Source organism: Maniola jurtina, chromosome 22 (genome assembly GCF_905333055.1).
Source record: "Maniola jurtina chromosome 22, ilManJurt1.1, whole genome shotgun sequence".
NCBI classification, from domain to species: Eukaryota; Metazoa; Arthropoda; class Insecta; order Lepidoptera; family Nymphalidae; genus Maniola; species Maniola jurtina.
Genome location: NC_060050.1, coordinates 12,045,860 through 12,063,165, shown reverse-complemented (window position 1 = coordinate 12,063,165; position 17,306 = coordinate 12,045,860). Strand labels below are relative to the sequence as shown.

At 41.9% G+C, this 17,306-nt stretch overlaps 5 protein-coding genes across 5 annotated transcripts; 1 reads left to right on the top strand and 4 right to left on the bottom strand.

Moving 5' to 3' along the window:
* Window positions 1-554: 554 nt before the first annotated feature.
* On the bottom strand, window positions 555-2,073 carry LOC123877004. The gene is made up of 3 exons (XM_045923481.1): window positions 1,973-2,073; window positions 1,184-1,576; window positions 555-687 (listed from the first exon to the last, which is right to left on the bottom strand). Exons 1-3 carry the CDS (start codon window positions 2,007-2,009, stop codon window positions 581-583), a joined length of 537 nt encoding a protein of 178 aa, XP_045779437.1. The 5' UTR covers window positions 2,010-2,073; the 3' UTR covers window positions 555-580.
* A 3,607-nt stretch (window positions 2,074-5,680) lies between these two features.
* LOC123877002 (oleosin-B3-like) lies at window positions 5,681-7,085 on the bottom strand. The gene has a single exon (XM_045923478.1). It carries the CDS (start codon window positions 6,950-6,952, stop codon window positions 6,035-6,037), a length of 918 nt encoding a protein of 305 aa, XP_045779434.1. The 5' UTR covers window positions 6,953-7,085; the 3' UTR covers window positions 5,681-6,034.
* Window positions 7,086-9,564: 2,479 nt separating this feature from the next.
* LOC123876999 lies at window positions 9,565-10,707 on the bottom strand. The gene has a single exon (XM_045923476.1). It carries the CDS (start codon window positions 10,699-10,701, stop codon window positions 9,700-9,702), a length of 1,002 nt encoding a protein of 333 aa, XP_045779432.1. The 5' UTR covers window positions 10,702-10,707; the 3' UTR covers window positions 9,565-9,699.
* Window positions 10,708-13,330: 2,623 nt separating this feature from the next.
* Window positions 13,331-14,482, top strand: LOC123877001. The gene has a single exon (XM_045923477.1). It carries the CDS (start codon window positions 13,394-13,396, stop codon window positions 14,321-14,323), a length of 930 nt encoding a protein of 309 aa, XP_045779433.1. The 5' UTR covers window positions 13,331-13,393; the 3' UTR covers window positions 14,324-14,482.
* A 155-nt stretch (window positions 14,483-14,637) lies between these two features.
* Window positions 14,638-16,433, bottom strand: LOC123876997. Its single transcript, XM_045923473.1, has one exon. It carries the CDS (start codon window positions 16,249-16,251, stop codon window positions 14,761-14,763), a length of 1,491 nt encoding a protein of 496 aa, XP_045779429.1. The 5' UTR covers window positions 16,252-16,433; the 3' UTR covers window positions 14,638-14,760.
* Between the last annotated feature and the right edge of the window lie 873 nt (window positions 16,434-17,306).

Sequence of the window (17,306 nt, the reverse complement as noted above, 5' to 3'; positions counted from 1 at the left end):
CTGAAAGGAAATAAAAACGCTGTTCTAGCAAAATAACTTTTACTTACAGTAGGTATTTGTTTTTATTAAACAGGTAGTTGGCTACAAAAATTGTAAATATTCAAGTAAGTAGGTACCAAGTGTTATTCATTTTTACATCATAATATTATTATCTAAACGAAAAATAATATTAAACAATTAAATATAGAAAAGACTCAGGTACTATTACGTGTACCTAAGTCAGGCTTCGGGAGCTTGCCTTTCAAAGTGTTTCAAATCGCTGGCACGGTTGCACTGGGTAGTGGTGGTAGCGGGTTGCACACACACTTTTAGTTCAATACCTACTTAGGTAGTTTTGTTTTTAATTCAAAATGTAGGCAGGCACTTACCTAATAAACAAACAGTGAATTTGACTAAAATTAGTATTATTTTCTATAATTTTAAATTTTGCAAGGTAGGTATAGGATGGGTATAGGTTGGATTTAGGATATCGTACAATACAGGAGGTTAAATTATATCTTTATGTAGTCAAATGTCTCGGGATTAGATTCAAAAGACTCATCAAGATTCACGTTTTTGTTCACGTTTTATTAAATAATTATTATTTATTATAGTACTTAGAGTCATTGTAGTCGATTTCAAAATCTTTGTTACTTCGTCGCGATTCATATTCCCAGGGACAAATCTCGTTTAGAATAACTTTGAATGCTGAAAGGAATAAAATGAAATATCAGTAGTGTTGGCGTATCTTGGCAAGTTCTGTTAGCCAATTGTAAAAAGTCGAAATATAAACAATATTATCAAAAATCCATACTAATATTGAAATTGTGCCTATTTGTTATTTTGAAGAAAAGCACAGAGATGCATGGCATATATCTTGGAGGATAGTTTAGGATATTTACATCTCAGAAAGACAAATAATTCTCACGGGATTTCAGAAAACCTATATCCACGTGGACGAAGTTGGGGGCACCATCTAGTATATTTTAATAGTGTAGCTAATTCTGTTGCAGTTACACAATCTCTGAAAACTGAAATGACAGGTTTGAATATGTATAACTTTCATAATACTCTCAGTGGAAAACGATAGCTCTACATTTAGACCTGTCAATTTAGTTTAGAGATTGTTTACAATAAAATTAGCATTGTTAATTTATTATAAGCTTCTCTATATGGTCTCGTGTTATGACTTGGAAGCACTTACATGTATCAAACCTGCAGTTATGTTTTTTAACGTCACAACTATTTTTAAAAGTAACAACATTGCCCGTATTGAAGTTGCAGGCGCACACAGGCGACGTTTTTTCTTCTTCGAGGCATGGTATCAAAGAGCAGCTGAAAGCCTTGGTCTGGTATCCAGTGCTTGTATCATCATCAGGTACAAACGGAGGAGGCATTATAAGTCCAAAGGTTTTTTGTCCACTTTTGAAGGGATCTGTTTCTGAATCTAGGTTAAGTGGATTGTATACTCCGGGAGTATTCGATAGTATAACACTGCCTAAGTCTGGTGATGGACTTAAGTTATCGCAACAGGGATACGATGCGGGAACTAAATGTAAGCAGTCTGTACAGCTAACTACTGCAAAAACTATTACAACTGAAACAAGTTCAATGTTCTTAATAATTAAATGAATTTAATACAAATTCATGTTTAGTCAGCTATGGTATTATTTATCTAGGTATACCCACTAATACTAGTTATAAAGAAGTAAAATTTGTGAGTTTGTTTACAGGGTGTAATCTCTGGAACTACTGAACCGATTTTGAAAACTCTTTCACAGGTTTACAAAAAGAATTAGAAATCCATACAAAAATTGCAACACGTCACCCATGTGAAGCCGGGGCGTGTTGCTAGTAGGTATATAATAAGCCTGGAGGTGTATTTTATTTCTTAGAAAAACAGTCAAGAAATCATAAATGTAACTGCAGCGCAACGCCTTATGACAAAAATGAAGACAAGATAGGTACCCACCTAATTACTTGCTAAACTTACCGCATATTTTTATAAACTTATGCTTCAACCACCGCATAGTATAAAGAGGAAATATTTATGCGTAGTTACTGTTCAAATTATAAATTACTTACATATTACTAACAATTTTGTATTGAATCCTTTTTAAATACAGAAGTTAGTGGCTACGGATATTAAATTTATAGCGTAACAATCTACTTAAATTACGAACGCTTTTCTATTTGAGTGATTTACTGATTTAGCTTAGGAAGTACCTACCTATTTAGTCATGTAGTTTAGTACATAAATACTGATGACGTTATTAAATAATAGGTATTATTTTGTATGTTTTTGGCATATTTTAATAAAACCTAACAAAAAATTCTTTACATAGAAAACAACAAACGTAAAATGATTATCTGGAAACCTTGATCATTCATCAATAATAATAAATTAGTCATGCTCACAGATAAATAAAATCCCTATTCACACTATCACTAGTTCTAACTAAAAATCCAATAACTACTTAATTCAAAAGCAAAAACACACGCACTATTCACTATTAAAATAAGCATCAAACCCTTGAGAATCACTGAATCCTTCATATTCCTTATTCAATTTCCCTTTATTTGAAAATCCTTCTTTACCGAGTAATCCCTTTTCGCGATCATGATGGAAGTAGCCTTTCTTGATTCCCGCACCAGCGCCAATATTAAATCCTATACCTTTTGCACCCACTTTCTTTATCACTCCATTCGTTTCATCTTCTTCGTAAAACTCTTTTTCTTTGTTATACTCATCTTTGTGCGCAATTTTATGAAACCCTTTGGATTTCGTGCCTTTTTTGTATTTTCTTTCTTCATTTCCAGTTATGCCCACTCCGGATTTCGTTAAACCCTTTGCTATGGCATAAACAGCACCATCGTCGTACGATCCAATATCATGTAGTCCAGCCTGCTTGAGAATTTTTTTCAATTTTTCGATATCGAACTTCGCCTTTATACCTTTAGCGTCAGAGGTTTTCTTCTTGAATTCGGATACGTTTACTTTACTTTTGGACTTTTTCTCGTTTGCATTGTCTTTTTCAGAAGATTTGAAGAAGTCATCTAAATCTCCACTTTGTCCTTCATACTTCAAGTCGGATATATCGGTGTCAAGACTATCGAACTCCAACGAACCTAAATCAACCGGCAAGGCGTCAGCCCAGCATAAAATCGATGTCAGTGACAGCACAAAAAACAATTTCTTCTGCATGTTTAAATTGAATGCCCAATCTTGCGCAATCGAAGTGGGTTACGACACTGACATACATGCGATCTGCTAACTTTATATAGCCTTAGTGGAAAATTCGCGGACAAGGATAAGTTTTTTCTCAAAGATTCCTCGTTTGGTGGTTCCGCTTAGCTGAACTTTAATCGATTCCACCAAGTAATCGACTTTCCGACGACGATCAACACCGACCATACCAAATAATCTTAAACAATTATTTATGGCAGCAATATATACCTCTGCTGGATCATTGAGCACCATATCAAGATCTTTTTGTGTACCATGAAACATCGTCATTAGAAGTGACCACTTGTATATTCCCTTAGAAGCTTTTTAGATTACATGACAAAAAGCATGAGAAAAGAAAAACATAAAATTATAAAAATAATTTATTAAGGGGCTCTAGAATTAGAATTACCCGCCGCGCAGGGCGGAAGAGTTCTGGATGCATAATGAGAAATCATCATCTTTTATATCTATTATTCCCTACTTAGAAAGCGTCTTTATTACTACCTACGTGCTTGCATTCATTTTCATTTTTATTCGGGTGTTTAAATTCCAACGAGTATAGGTAATAACAGTTTCGGTGACATTTATATTTCGATCCACGTGTCAAAAAGTAAAGTGAAGAACTTATCAAATTATTGATCAACGATATGTCAACGATAAAATACAAAAAAAGTTAGCCTACCATATATAAATTGATTAGGGTACAATTCGATACCGTTAAAATTTTAGACTATGTTATGGCTATGATCTGATACAAAAAAATAGTTACGAAGTTAACGAAAAATATGTAAAGTCAAAAAATTCAATAAATGAATTAAGTAATCCACTCTGATTTGAGAATTTTTCATCTCTGTGCCACTTCAAGATCGATTCTGCGGTTTAGCCATGAATAGGTAAAAGACAGATACAAAGACACACATAACACTAATGACTAGATGATGGCTACCTTCAACTTCTTACGCGTGGATTTCGGTTTATCAAAGTCCCGCGGGAATTCTTCGTTTTTCCGAGATAAAAATTAATTTAGTGTATCCGTCTCCAGCATGTCGGTAATTTACGTATCTTTGTGATCCATGTGAAAAGATAACGGACAGACAAAGAAATACTTTAACATTTTATAATATTAGTATGGAATATGGATTTATAATGATATATAGGTAGTTAACAAAAATATGAATTTATTCGTGCTTTTCAATCCATACTAATATTATAAATGCGAAAGTGTGTCTGTCTGTCTGTCTGCTACCTTTTCACAGCCCAACAGTGTAACCGATTCTGACGAAATTTGGTACAGGGTTAGCTTATATCCCGGGGACGGACATAGGCTTCTTTTTATCCCGGAAAATCGAAGAGTTCCCGCGGGATTTCTAATAAAGACCCATCCACTTAACCGATTTGTATGAAAGATGCCGAAGTAGCTTGCGTCGCGTCCGTGTAATCGAAATAGGCAATTTTTTATCCCGGAAATCAAACAGTTCCCACGGGATCTATAAAAATCTAAATCCACGCGGACGAAGTCGCGGGCATCCTCTAGTATTGAATATTCTTAATTTAATTAACAGTGATTGTTTAATCGATTAAAATCAAATCGATTCCCAAAATGTTCAGGGTCACCTCTAAATGATATAGTTAAGTAGTTATTTACCGTAACGTAAAATTAACGTCAAAAGGTGACACTAATGCCGCCAAAATAAAGTGATAAAAACAAAAACAAAGATAAAAACGTTGCAAAAACCAAAAAGTAAATTTTATATTTTAATATTATATTGTTATATTTTATTTATTTATTAGGAGTCACAGAAATAAGACGCAAGTAAAAACTTCAGTGTTGAATTTTAAAGGTAACAATTCAATTAAGTCGATAATACTTACATACTTAGTAGGTACCAGGTAGGTACTTACTGTTCCTTGAATAAACCGTTTTTAGAATTCCATACCTCAAAAGGAAAAATGAACCCTTAGAGGATAACTTTGTTGTCTGTCTGTTTGTCCGTCGTGTCTATCAAGACAACCTATATAGGGCACTTCCCGTTATCTTATAGCACGATTAAAGGAAAAAATTCAAAAACTGGTGGTTACAGGTTACATCACAAAAAAAAAACACAAACTTGTAGTGTTCTACAGATCAGTGTATCATGTTGATGTTGTGCGATGGTACGGAACCCCTCGAGCGCGAGTCCGACTCGCAGTTGACCGGTGTTTAGGTTATCTGTCTATTTAAAATATTAAGCATGCACTTTACGTCGCGTCTACTAGAATTTGTCCACATTTCAACATATTATATTTATAATCATTATAATATAACTAGTAATAGGTATTATTAAATTGGGCAAGTATTTAGGTAGGTACGTACTTCTAAATATTAAATAAGGTATTTTTTAAGGATTGTTACTTGGCTATATTATATTTGGTTTGGTTATCAGGTTGGCATTTATCTAGATACTTTTAATCAATCAATATTAAAAGTTACCACCAGTTAGCACCAGTGTTTGAGTGCTTTAAATCTATGAATGCCCACGTACCACGGAGGATCACGAGTACGAGTAGTCTGGACACTAGGAGCGGCACATAACACTACTTCGTTCTGCACCTACAGATCAGCCAGCTGTAGGCAAAAGACGACGTAGGAAGTTTCAGAAAGGGTTCAGAAAATAAATCGAGTAAGTACATGCTATGCATTTTTTATTTACAATTACGAAATATAAAAATATTTACAGCCTCATTCAGTAAGTAATCAAACATAACAAAATAACCGACAGTAGCACTTAGAATAATAAATTAAAATGTACAACAGACAAAATAGGACTCGAAGGTTGGACGGAACGTTCACTCGTAGTCGTCGCCGTCGGCGTAGGCGTACTCCTCGCCGCGGCGGCGGGCGCCCTTGTTGCCGTAGTCCTCGTGGCGGCTGTGGTGGCTGTCGCCGCCCCGCTCCGCCGCGCGCTCCTCGTCCGCCTCGTCCACTCGCCCCTCGGTGTGGTAGCCAGCTTTGCCGTACCCGTCCTTCTCGTAGCCGGCGGCGTTCTGGCCGCCCTTCGCGTGCGCCCCCTTCTCCGCGCCGTGGTGCGCCTTGTGGTAGCCGTGCTTCTTGAAGTGGCCGTCCTTGGCGGCCTCGTCGTAGAAGTCGTGGTCCTTCTTGAACTCGTCCTTGTGGAACACCTTGTGGTAGCCGGTCACGTCCTCGCCCTTGCTGAAGTGCTTCTTGTGGCCGTGATCGCCGCCCTCGTAGCTCTTCCCGGCCTGGTGGTGCGCTCCGTGCGCGTCGGCCTCGTCGTGGTGGGCGCCTTTTTCTCCCTTACTCTCGCGGTAGAAGCCTTCGTCCTGACCTTTGCCGTAGTGGCCGGCGACTCCCTTGGCGTGGTGGCCCTTGGTGGCGTAGCCCTTGCTCCCCTTTTCGCCGCGAGCGTTGTGATGCTCCTCGCCGTAGCTGCTGCCGCCGCCGCTCTCGTGGGCGTGTGCGAGGAGCCCTTCGCTGCCGCCGTCGTCGTCGTCGTCGTCGTCGTCGGAGTCGTCGTACCCGTTCTCCTCGTCCTCTTCGGCGTCCTCGATGGCGATGGGCTTGGCGTTGACGTAGGGCAGCGGCACGGGCGCGAGCGGCAGCGGCGCGGCGAAGGCGGGCGTGAGCTGGATGAGGCTGGGCGGGCCGGCGTTGTCGCTGCGGTAGATGTAGCTGGTGGCGGCGGGGAAGCCCACCTGCACGGCCGCGGCGCAGGCGGCGCACAACAGAACTATCGCGGTCCTCATGCTGAGATGTGTCGCGTTCAGCTGGCAGAGCTGGAATACTTCACCGACCCCGTTGCCCAATATTTATATGTATGTCAGAAACAAAGAAGGTCCGCCGCCGCGCCCGAGCCCCGAACCTTTCTCGTAGCCATGTACCAGATCACTCGTCCGAGGTTGGTGGACGACAAAGCGGCGGTAATGAAAAAATAGCTTATTAAATGATTGTGTAATGTTATCGGCGGCCTGCCCGCGCGCCGTGAAATGCTTTTTGTTTACCGAAGATTTATTTGATGCAAAACATTAGGATGATTTTATTTCTTGTAGCAAAAATAAGTTTAAATGTGGATAAACTATTAATGATTGAATTTAATGAATTAAGTAGACGCATTTTCGGTGATGATTTTTACACTAAGTACCTTTAGACATAGGTACATGTACATCTTTTCAAAAGTCATTACTTTCTTCAGCACTACAATATTTTGTGGGTCGTAACATCTACAAGTTTTCTCCTTTTATCTTTATCGTTTACCTACTTCTTCCTGCCACGATGTGAGCTTTCCAATAATAATTGTCTGTAGATCTTCCGCTATGCAATTCTGGAGTGTCAATGTTGTCATCTCTTTAACTCCTCTTTTGGGTGGCATCCTCTCCACACGCCCCATGCTAAGGTCATAGGCACAATAGATACATAGATTTCGACTTTATAAAATAGGCTCTCATCGCGGCGCGCGGCGTCTACACAGCGTTCTTGGTAAGAGCTCACAAGAAACAAATATACGCTCAAAATCATCATTTACAGAGAGAAATTGTAGAACCACACGATCCGATTTTCTCTTTTCACATGGTATTATAATAATCTAAGTACCTACCTACCTAAATACAAAATCATAACCCTTTTGGCTTTGCCGTAGTCGGATAAAAAGAAAGTCCCGTTAACTCATCAACGCATAGGCCATCCCTGGGACCTGGATGCTGCTGAAATGCACATAATCCGGCCTTATTCTTTCTCTACATCATATAAAGTCAACCTTCCCTTTATAAATAAGGCTGGATTTTTCAAAATTTGCACTGAATAAGAGGACTTGTATTCCTTGCTAAGCGAAGTTGTAGGCAGTCATTAGCTTTTACAAAACATCGCCGTCACAAAAAAATGACAGTCTTCACCCGACTGCGGTAAAGCCAAGGAAGGGCTATGATTTTAGCAATCTATGTGTTTGTATCCAGATTCTGCGTGTTCCACCGTAGCGCCTAAACTAATGGGCCAACTTTGATGAATGAGGTGTCAATTGATTCGTCGTAAATGTCCGGGTGACATAGGCTATATTTTATCCGAAAAAAAAAATTTAGCTGATGTTACATCAATAAATATGGAGGTCTTCAAAAAATTATTTTCGGAGACCTCCACTTTTTGTATTGAGTGGCATGTCAAAGAGGATAAAATTCTGAGTTCATATGAATATAAATATATACAACAGCATTAAAATATACAATTTTACTCTAATTTTGGCTAAGAAGATGGGCTCGGAAAAGGACTTTCGCGAATATCAATATACAAGTTTTTTTTTTATATATCAAAAATTTCGCGCTTGCTTCGCTCGCGCTTTTATGTCCATTAGTTGCTATCCTGAACTTCGTCCTCATCGATTGACGTTTTTGAAAATTCCCTGGAAACTCTTTGTTTATCCGGGATAAAAACATGGGAAAAATAAATATGAGATTTTGTTATGGCTGAGCTCGTTTATATTTATTTTGCTTTTTTATCTGTATTAAACAAAAAAACCGGCCAAGAGCGAGTTTACCTGTACATTCTAAAACAGATTTTTATTAATTTTTATGCATAATAGTTTTTGATTTATCGTGCGAAATGTTGGAAAAAATACCCGAGTACGGAACCCTCAGTGCGCGAGGCTGACTCGCACTTGGCCGGTTTTTTATTTAATTAACCCTATAATAGGTAGGTAAGCGAGAGGTCCCGGGCGCGATCCTCTACGGGCGTATTATTCCGGTGGATGGGTTGTTGCATCCGACAGACGGGGTGTCAATATCATATCCTGAAAAACTTGCTCGTCGAGTGAATCTGGGTTGGGGGCTTGTTTCAGTAGGGATGGGTGTACAATGTTTGCGAGCATTTTTTCATTACTTTACTTAGGTTACTAATTAGTTTCGTTCAGTAAAATTTCTATTTAAAATGAATAATAGAACACGTCTCATTTTTACTGAATGCAGAATTCGGTACAAGGGCATTTACAGGTACCTACTGCATTTGCATAGCGTTGACCACAAACTTGCGTCGTAATGTCTCTCACATCGCCGTCCCCGGAGACGAGCTCCGAGGCCGCTCGAGAAAGCGCTGCTGGTTGGATGTCGTGAGCGGCAAAATGCAGGAAAGCGGACCCCAGCTGCGTGGAAGACAACGCTAAGTCTTCAAAGACTTTGCATAACCTTTTATACTCATCATATTATTATCTAGCAAAAAGTTAAGAATTTATAATTTTCCCTTTTAAATAAAATTATATTTTCGCCCTTCGGTAGCGTAAATCAGTTCAAGTAAGGACCCTACTCATTACGCGTATATTAGAAAGCTCGTTGAAGGGTAAACATAAAGATATATTTATTAAATTAAAATTATTTAATTTGGATCGCTGAATGGGTTCGACGACAAAAATAATTAAGTCCAATTACAGGTTATGGCTTATTTTTATCTAAAAATAAATTACATATTTACAAAAGTTAACAAAACTATAACAATCATCTTTAACGCGCCCCCGTTAGTGTTTGACCTCATAGCCGTAGCTGCTGCCATCAGCCTGTCCGTCCTGAGGTCCGACGTAGCTGCTGTCTCCAGTACGTCCGGCCGGAGGCCTGGCGTCTCCGGTAGTCTCGTCGGAAACCGTAGATTCGTCAGAGGAACGACTGTCTGCTTGTTCTGCAGACTTGTTTCCCTGGTGTTCGCCGTGCTCAACTTTAGCTGCGTAGTGTTCGGGCTCATAACTATGGTATTTGTGTGCTCTATCACCCGTTCCATAATATTTATGTTCATCCGCGAACGCTTTGCCGCCTTTGCCGAAGTATTGGTGGTCATGTTTGTCGTCATCGTAGACTCCGTGAAAGCTTCGCGCGCCGTGTTCGCCGCGGGCTGCGTCTTGTTCGTCGTTCTTGAAGCCTCCATAGTGGTCGTAGTGTTTTTTATGAGCGTTGTGGGCGTCGCCATCATCCTGATCCTTTTTGTGGCCTCCTGAAATGGAGTAGCTCTCGAACTTCTCGTTGTGGTAGCTCTTGGCGTCTCCTTTACCGTGCTTGTGGTGCTTGGATCCTTTGTCGTCCTCCGCCCTGTCTGCATCGTATTTGCTATAGAGTCCACCCTTGAAGCGCTTCAAGTTTTTGAGGTAGTCATCGTAGGCGCGATCGTGGCCGTAGGCGGCGCTGTAGTCGTCGAAGATCTTCTTGTAGTCGACGTCCGCTATGCCGTCGACGCTTTCCCCGTGGGGTTCTTTAACGGGTATGACGCGTTCGTTAGTGTGGGCTTTGTCGTCGGATGCGGCGTGCGCGGGGCGCGTGTAGAGCTTGGCCAGGTGCTCCATGACCTCACCCTCGGCCATGTGGACGACGCTCTCGGGCCCGTCGTCGTCCTTCTTGTAGATGTAGCCGGTGGCGGCGGGCTGCAGGTCGGAGCCGGTGGTGCGCACCATCACCAGGCGCTGCACGGTCTCGCGCGTCTCCATGCCGCCGGCGAGCGCCGTCAGCGCCGTGAGCAGCACGAGTCGCAGCATGTTGCGGCGGCGTAGCAGCAATGACGGCAGAGGTCAGCTCGATCGCTTATATAGCGGTCACGACTCGCGACCGGCGCCGTTGACATTCATGAAACATTTCAGCGCTCTCGAGATTGTGCAATACTCTTCTGTGTCAATGATAATGAATAACCCTACAACTTGCGCGCCGCCGCGCCCGCGGAGCCGCAGCGACAAAAAAAATCACGCAGCTGCGCACGTTCCGACGACGAAGGACGTCCATTGATTAAATATCCTATTATAAGCACAATAAGGTAATAATTAATGTGATAAATGTAATAGTTTCCATAGGTTCGAAATAAGAAGTTATACAAACAAGATTGCAATGGAAAAAACTTTTTCAAAGAAATAAACGTGGTCAAGTGCGAGTCAAAATTCAGATTACGCATAAGATTCGTAAAAGTAGACTTGCTGCCTAAGTACTTCTCGAACGGTTGTTTTTTTTTCCAAAAACTTTCTAAGAAAGCTGAATATAAAGTTTTTGAAATACCTCTTTCTCGATTCAAGGTTTCCATGTTCAGGAGGCGCCGTGTAATTTTTTTTTCAAATATGTTTCTGTGTAGCGATAGGTTTTTACGTAACGTATTAAATTTCAACTTTAAATAGTCTTATAATCTGTTTTATATGGCCGTGATACACAGGCAGACAGGCAGACATCGACCAAATGATGGCAGGCAGACTTAAAGACTGGCAAAACCACAGCAAGTCAGAAAGTTCCCTTTTTACTTACTATGGAATTCTTTAATCATTCTGTAGACAGCGAACGTCTGTTATCTAAAATGTCTACGGAAAATAAGTCTCGTTTGCGATAAAACAAATTTTTTATTTTCTAGAAAATTGCTACGATCAGTATTGAAATAGGTACAATTTTCAGGGATTTGAAAATGATCTGTTTCCATTTGTTTGTTTTCAATAACTGACTATAGTATTAGTTATAAGTAGGGTTTGATCAATTGAGTGGCGTGGATTCCCTGCCGAAGTTGTGGTGTAAGTACGTAGCTGCTGGCGCCGCCGCGGTAGTAGGCGCCCTCCGCAGTCTCCTCGAGCGCGGCGCGGCGGTCCAGCGGCGAGGCTGCATGCTCCTGATGAATGCTATAGAACATCGCATACGGCGCGCTCACTCCGCTCTCGGCCTCGTAGCGGCCCATCGAGTGTGCTCTCTTGCCTTTTTGATACGTGTCTTCACTTACACGCACGTATTTGGGGGAATTTAATTGGTTATCGTTTTGTCCGTATATCGTTTGAAGAATCGATTCTTTATCGATCGTATTTCTTTTCCTGAACCCTTTATCGTTCGCGCTGTGAGAATGTTTGTTGTTTGCGGTTTGGGAGGAGTGAGCGAGGAGGCGGGCGGGGCGGTCGTCGTCGGCCTTGCGTAGCGTTTTGTCCCTCACTTGTGACAAGTTGTATATCTTCTGGCGGAAGTGGGCGCGATGCGGCCGCCGGTTGTTCCTCTGGATCCCCTTGGAGACGACGCCGTGTTTCTCGTGAACGGTGTGTTTCCTGAAGTGCTCCTTGCGGTTCGGTTTGGGAAGCTCTTCGTCTTTGACTTCCGCGACCTGGTTCACACCGGATGTCGTTTTTCCTTTGTCTCTGTTCTTTTTTCTCGTATCGTTTCGTAACTCGTATGCGGTATTTTCTGTGGTCTGTTTCTGGTGCCGCTTCGGAGGTTGAGTGTCGACAGCGACCCTCACCTGCGGAGCGGAGCTGCGATCCCTGCCCGGCGCGGCCGCGATAGATTGCGGCGTAGCTCGTAGGATTCTAAAATAAGAATCCACGACTCGCTCGTTGACTAATTTAATGTTTTTCTGGTTGCTGAGGTAGTGCGTCTTCGGAGCGGGCATGTTCTCGCGGTAGAGGTCCTCGTCGGCGGCCGCCAGCACGTAGCCGGCGGCGGGGCTGGCGTCGTAGACGTAGAGCGCGCGGGCCAGCGGCGGGCGCGGGACCAGCTGTAACACGGAGCAATGCGCGCACCAATCCTAAAAACGTCTCCATCTCGTCCGAACGACGACTGCATACGCATCGGCATGAAAATAACTATATAAAATGTCTAGTGTCACGTTGTTTACAGCAGCATCTCGCGGCTGAGATAAACAAACAAATTCCAACATCGAAACAATGAGTGGATCGAGGTCGTCGTCACGATCCATTCATGCGCTTCAAGTTTTTCAAACAGTTTGAGCGGAATAAGATGTAACGGCAACACTAACATTTTATAGAGATTGGTTAGTTAAAAGTATTTTCGCAATATTGCTTTTTCAATTAATAAAATGATTAGCTTAAATATTAGCAAAAAAATTAGCAATAAGTTTAACACTTTCCGTACTCAAGAAAATAAGTAACTACACACCTACAACTTGGGTTCACAAAATTCAACATTTCAAATTTTGTCTGAGGCCTACTATAGCAGATTTTTGTCATACCAGCTTCTTGATACAGAGTTTTCTTCTAAGGTTAAATTAATAGGCAAAACCCGTTACAAAAATATATTATCACAGCCACAAGTGTTTCAGCTATGCTATGCGGCAATGTTATCAAAACAGATTGTAAGTATGAATAAGATGACATTAACATCTCATACGTTGTTTAATTTTGTCTGCGGACAGGAACTAATAACACTCGAGTTGTGTCCATTCAATGTGAACAATGTGCGGTCGATAGTTGCCGTGTAACAATGAATGTACGCTTCTTAGCTATTTATTATCTTCTGTATTTAGTAGATGCTAAACTGGTCAGCGAATCGACTGAAGGAAAGAATGGAGTGACAGAAACCGTTACGGTTATACAAACTTCCGAAGAAGAACGCGGTACCGATAGCGAATATTTAACCGAAACTATCCGCAATCCGAGGCATACCAATGAAGCCAATCCGGAATCGAATGTAACGCAATCTAAACGAACGGCAAAACCGAAGGCAGCTCTCGTCAAAAAGCCGATCCCAAAGTTTACATACACCGAGAGTGAAGATGATTACCAAGCGAAAATAAGATTTCCGAGTAAGATCTCAGATACGATAGAACACGAAGACGAAGACTTCAGCTTTGACGATTACGACTTCGACGTCGATCATGATGAGTTCGCTGGAAGAGGGAAGCCGCTGCAGCCGAGAGTGAAAGTGGAAGTGAGCAGGCAGCGCAGACCTACACCAGCAAAGGTAGAGCAGCCGCGCCCGGCTCCTATACTGAGTCAGAGCAAAGTTGAAATACTACACAGCGAAGGGAAACCGTCCATCAAAGTGGTAAGAAAAGTAGCTGGTGTAATGAAAGAAGAATATGACGAAGAATTCTCAGCGATTACTAAGTCGTCGGAAAAACAGAGACCAACGATTGCGGTCAGAGATACGCCATCCTTCAGAGAGGAAACTGAAAACAGTGGAGAAGAAGAAATGATTCGACCGATGAGAACCACGAGAATGATTCCGTTCAGTTATGACACTTACGTGGACAAGTTGGGAGAGAAAACTTCTGAATTTGCTACTAAAATGTTGTCATATTTACCGCTGTTTCCTCAGATGTATTCATCACCGAAGAAAGTAAACGACGATGTTATGGCTGAAAACACGGCCATGGCAGACCCACGGCTTGGCGGTACTCTTTCTGATTAACATAACGGTATCTATAAACATAATATTATTTAATGTAACTATGAAAAACAATCATATATTGTAAATTAAAGGATAGATTGAATTATTTTGACCTATCACTTGCTATTGAATCGACAGTAGATAGGAAGTTAGCGTTCGAATAAAACAGTTGCATTAAAATTAAGTAAAATTTTATTTTTAACAAAAGGTAAAAAACTTAGAACATATCAAAATACTATGATCTCGTTGCATGAAATGCGTCGATTCGGAAAGACAACATCGATTTATGGATTATCCAAATGATAAATGATAACCATGATAACGCCTATTCCTACCTAGAAATAAAATAAAAGCCTCTATTTTTGTATTTTTAGTCCTTAATGTCTATCAACTATATAGGTACTTAAAAAATGTTGCATCGGCGATACTAAGAAAATAAACCTAGCGCAGATACCTACTCATATCATATAGCGGTCCACATAATCTTCGTCGTCGCTGAGTGCTGTATGTTTGGCCACGTCTCTGTAGTGGTCAAGTTCCCGTTCGATCCCGTTGTATCGTTGTTTGTCTTCATGGTTTCTTTCATACTGATTTCTCTCAATATTTTCAGCGTTGCGTAATTTATTCACATCGCTTCCCGCCGCCGCGCCTGCCGAGGAACGCAGAAGTGCCTCCGAGCCTCCGATATGAACTTTAGAAGAACCTTTCTCGTCAGCATTTTCACTATTACCCGTGTTATCGAAAAAGTCGTGGTGTTCTTGATATTCGTCCTTATGATGGATCGTACGAAATCCTTTCTTTTTCTCACCTTTATTTGCATTATTTTTCTTGGCGTAGTTAGCCTCTCTGTTGTGGTCTTCTGAACCGAATCTGTGCGCAAAAGAATCTGCGAAATCTTTGAAGCCTCTATAGTGGTCTCCGTCATACTGGTGCATACCGTCGTAGCTGTGCTCGCTGTCATCCCGCTTCTCACTAGACTCCGCTTCGCGATGAGAATCGCGGCCCTTGCTATTCAATGACTCGCGTGATGCATCGTGTTCCGTGAGCGTAATCATTTTCTTCTTGTTCTCTTCCCTATTACTATTAGCTTTAGGGGAATTTCCCTCTAAGCGTCTCACTCGCTTAGCGTAATCGTCGATGTTTTGTAAACCCATTTCCTGGTCGAACTCTTTCCCCCAAGGGTGTCCTTTAAATGTAATCAGGTCATCTTCGTCAGTTTTATCGAAGTAGTCATTTGGAGCGTACGAGGAAAACGGTTGATTGCCAAAAATTGGTTTATCAGTCGTCGCTGCATTAGTGTGTTTGTAATCTTGCGTGGAATTGTCTTTGTTCTCGGAATGTCGGTCGTCAGTCGTTTCGTCGACCTTTTCGTGAACCGGTATAACTTTTTCGAGCTTTGGAATCGCAGACCGTTTATCTTTCACCTTCTCGACGTCTAGATCTTTCTTGGGTTCATATAGCTTTTGATAAGGGAAAGGCCAGATGTCGAAGGGATTCCTAAAACCAGTGCGTATGTCTTCATCATCGGCACGAAATATGTAACTGTTCAGCACTCTGCTCGCCGCAAGCTTGAGTTTTCCGGTTGCATCTGTTTCCGGCCAAAGTTTGTGTTCACTGAACGAGATGCTGTTTTTGGACGTCATCATCGGTCCTTTGCTCGTCATTATATTGCTTTTGATTTCTTTTGAAGACTCTGTAGACTTTTCTTTGAGTTTGTTCGCTTCTGAATCGGTCGCGTTTTCCACAGCGCTACCTTTGCCCTCGGTATCGGAGTGTAGAGTATGGAAAGTTTGGATAGTTGCGGGTCCATTGAGCGTTTGTCGGTACACGTAGCCGGCGCGGACGGGCGCGGCGCCGGGGCTCGTCCTGCGCGCGGCAAAGTACCGCTGGACAGCTTGCGCGTCCGCAGCGGCGCGCGTGAGCAGGCACAGCAGCACGATCGCCCTCATCGCGCGCTACATGGGGCGTGGATTCTCTCACGACCTTTTATTTCTACTGGCAATTGACAATCTCTTGATGTTAAATATCAACTGTTCACTTTTCCCCACTTCAGCGGTCATTGTTTTAATCACAATAGCTGCATACCGGTCAATAAATTGAGAAATGTCCTGTGCTTACAATTTAGCTTAGTTACAAGTTACAACATTTGTGCCTTACGAATTATTATCCGGTACTCGGTAGGTATTCATCCTATCTGAAAGGGTACAGTTATGAGAACGCCTAGTTATATCGATAAATAAAATATTTTATCTTAGACCGTAGGTACTTACCTATATACCTAGCGGATTGTAAAAATATGTTTATCAAATAATTATTGAACACTTTGATCGGAATTCCCAGAACCTATCCAACTGAAAATAATTGCTTATGTTAACATGTAGGTACTAGGTAGCTATAGTACGCGACACGTCGAGATGGCAATCGGGGTGGGAACGCCCCGCAGGCCCGCACAGCCCCCGCGCTAACCCGGTGCGGGATAGCGCGGGTGTGCGGGGCGTTCTCTCGCCTCATGCTCCGATTGCCATCTCGACTTGTCGCGTACTATACCTATGTCTCCGTACGATTTCTGAGTCTCTAGCAGACTGTAATAACCTACTTAGGTAGGTAGGACAGATAGTATACAAATTCCTGCATTTGTCAACAACTGGCACGTTGTCCATTGATCAGTCGGCGGACCATCGACGCGCAAGCAAAACTATAACACCAGGTAGCTACTTCCAGTTGTCTATCTCTCAAACATGCTCTTGGACATAATACTTGTCACGAGAATCTAACTAAAGCATCGATGATAAGGTTTCTTCAATGACTGTCGGAGTTCGAATCGTCGCACGAGCTATACAAACCTATCTACCTCGTCGTACTAGGAGGAGAGCAAGGGCACCTTCCAGAATGAGGAGGGTTTCGGCCGTAGTCCACCGCGCTGCAGCCAAGTAGGTACATCCTTCGAGGACTCTCGTGCACGTTTCCTCGCGATGTTTTCCAACGAAGATATTCCAAGTGAGTA

Bases quoted from the DNA above. Each gene is read 5' to 3' on its own strand.
- LOC123877004 (XM_045923481.1), bottom strand. From the start codon at position 2,009: ATGCGGTGGTTGAAGCATAAGTTTATAAAAATATGCG. The intron at 1,577-1,972 runs GTAAGTTTAGCA...AACTTGTTTCAG, and splicing joins TAAGTTTATAAAAATATGCG to TTGTAATAGTTTTTGCAGTA. The intron at 688-1,183 runs GTAAGTGCTTCC...TATTCCTTTCAG, and splicing joins TAACTGCAGGTTTGATACAT to CATTCAAAGTTATTCTAAAC.
- LOC123877002 (XM_045923478.1), bottom strand. From the start codon at position 6,952: ATGAGGACCGCGATAGTTCTGTTGTGCGCCGCCTGCGCCGCGGCCGTG.
- LOC123876999 (XM_045923476.1), bottom strand. From the start codon at position 10,701: ATGCTGCGACTCGTGCTGCTCACGGCGCTGACGGCGCTCGCCGGCGGC.
- LOC123877001 (XM_045923477.1), top strand. From the start codon at position 13,394: ATGAATGTACGCTTCTTAGCTATTTATTATCTTCTGTATTTAGTAGAT.
- LOC123876997 (XM_045923473.1), bottom strand. From the start codon at position 16,251: ATGAGGGCGATCGTGCTGCTGTGCCTGCTCACGCGCGCCGCTGCGGAC.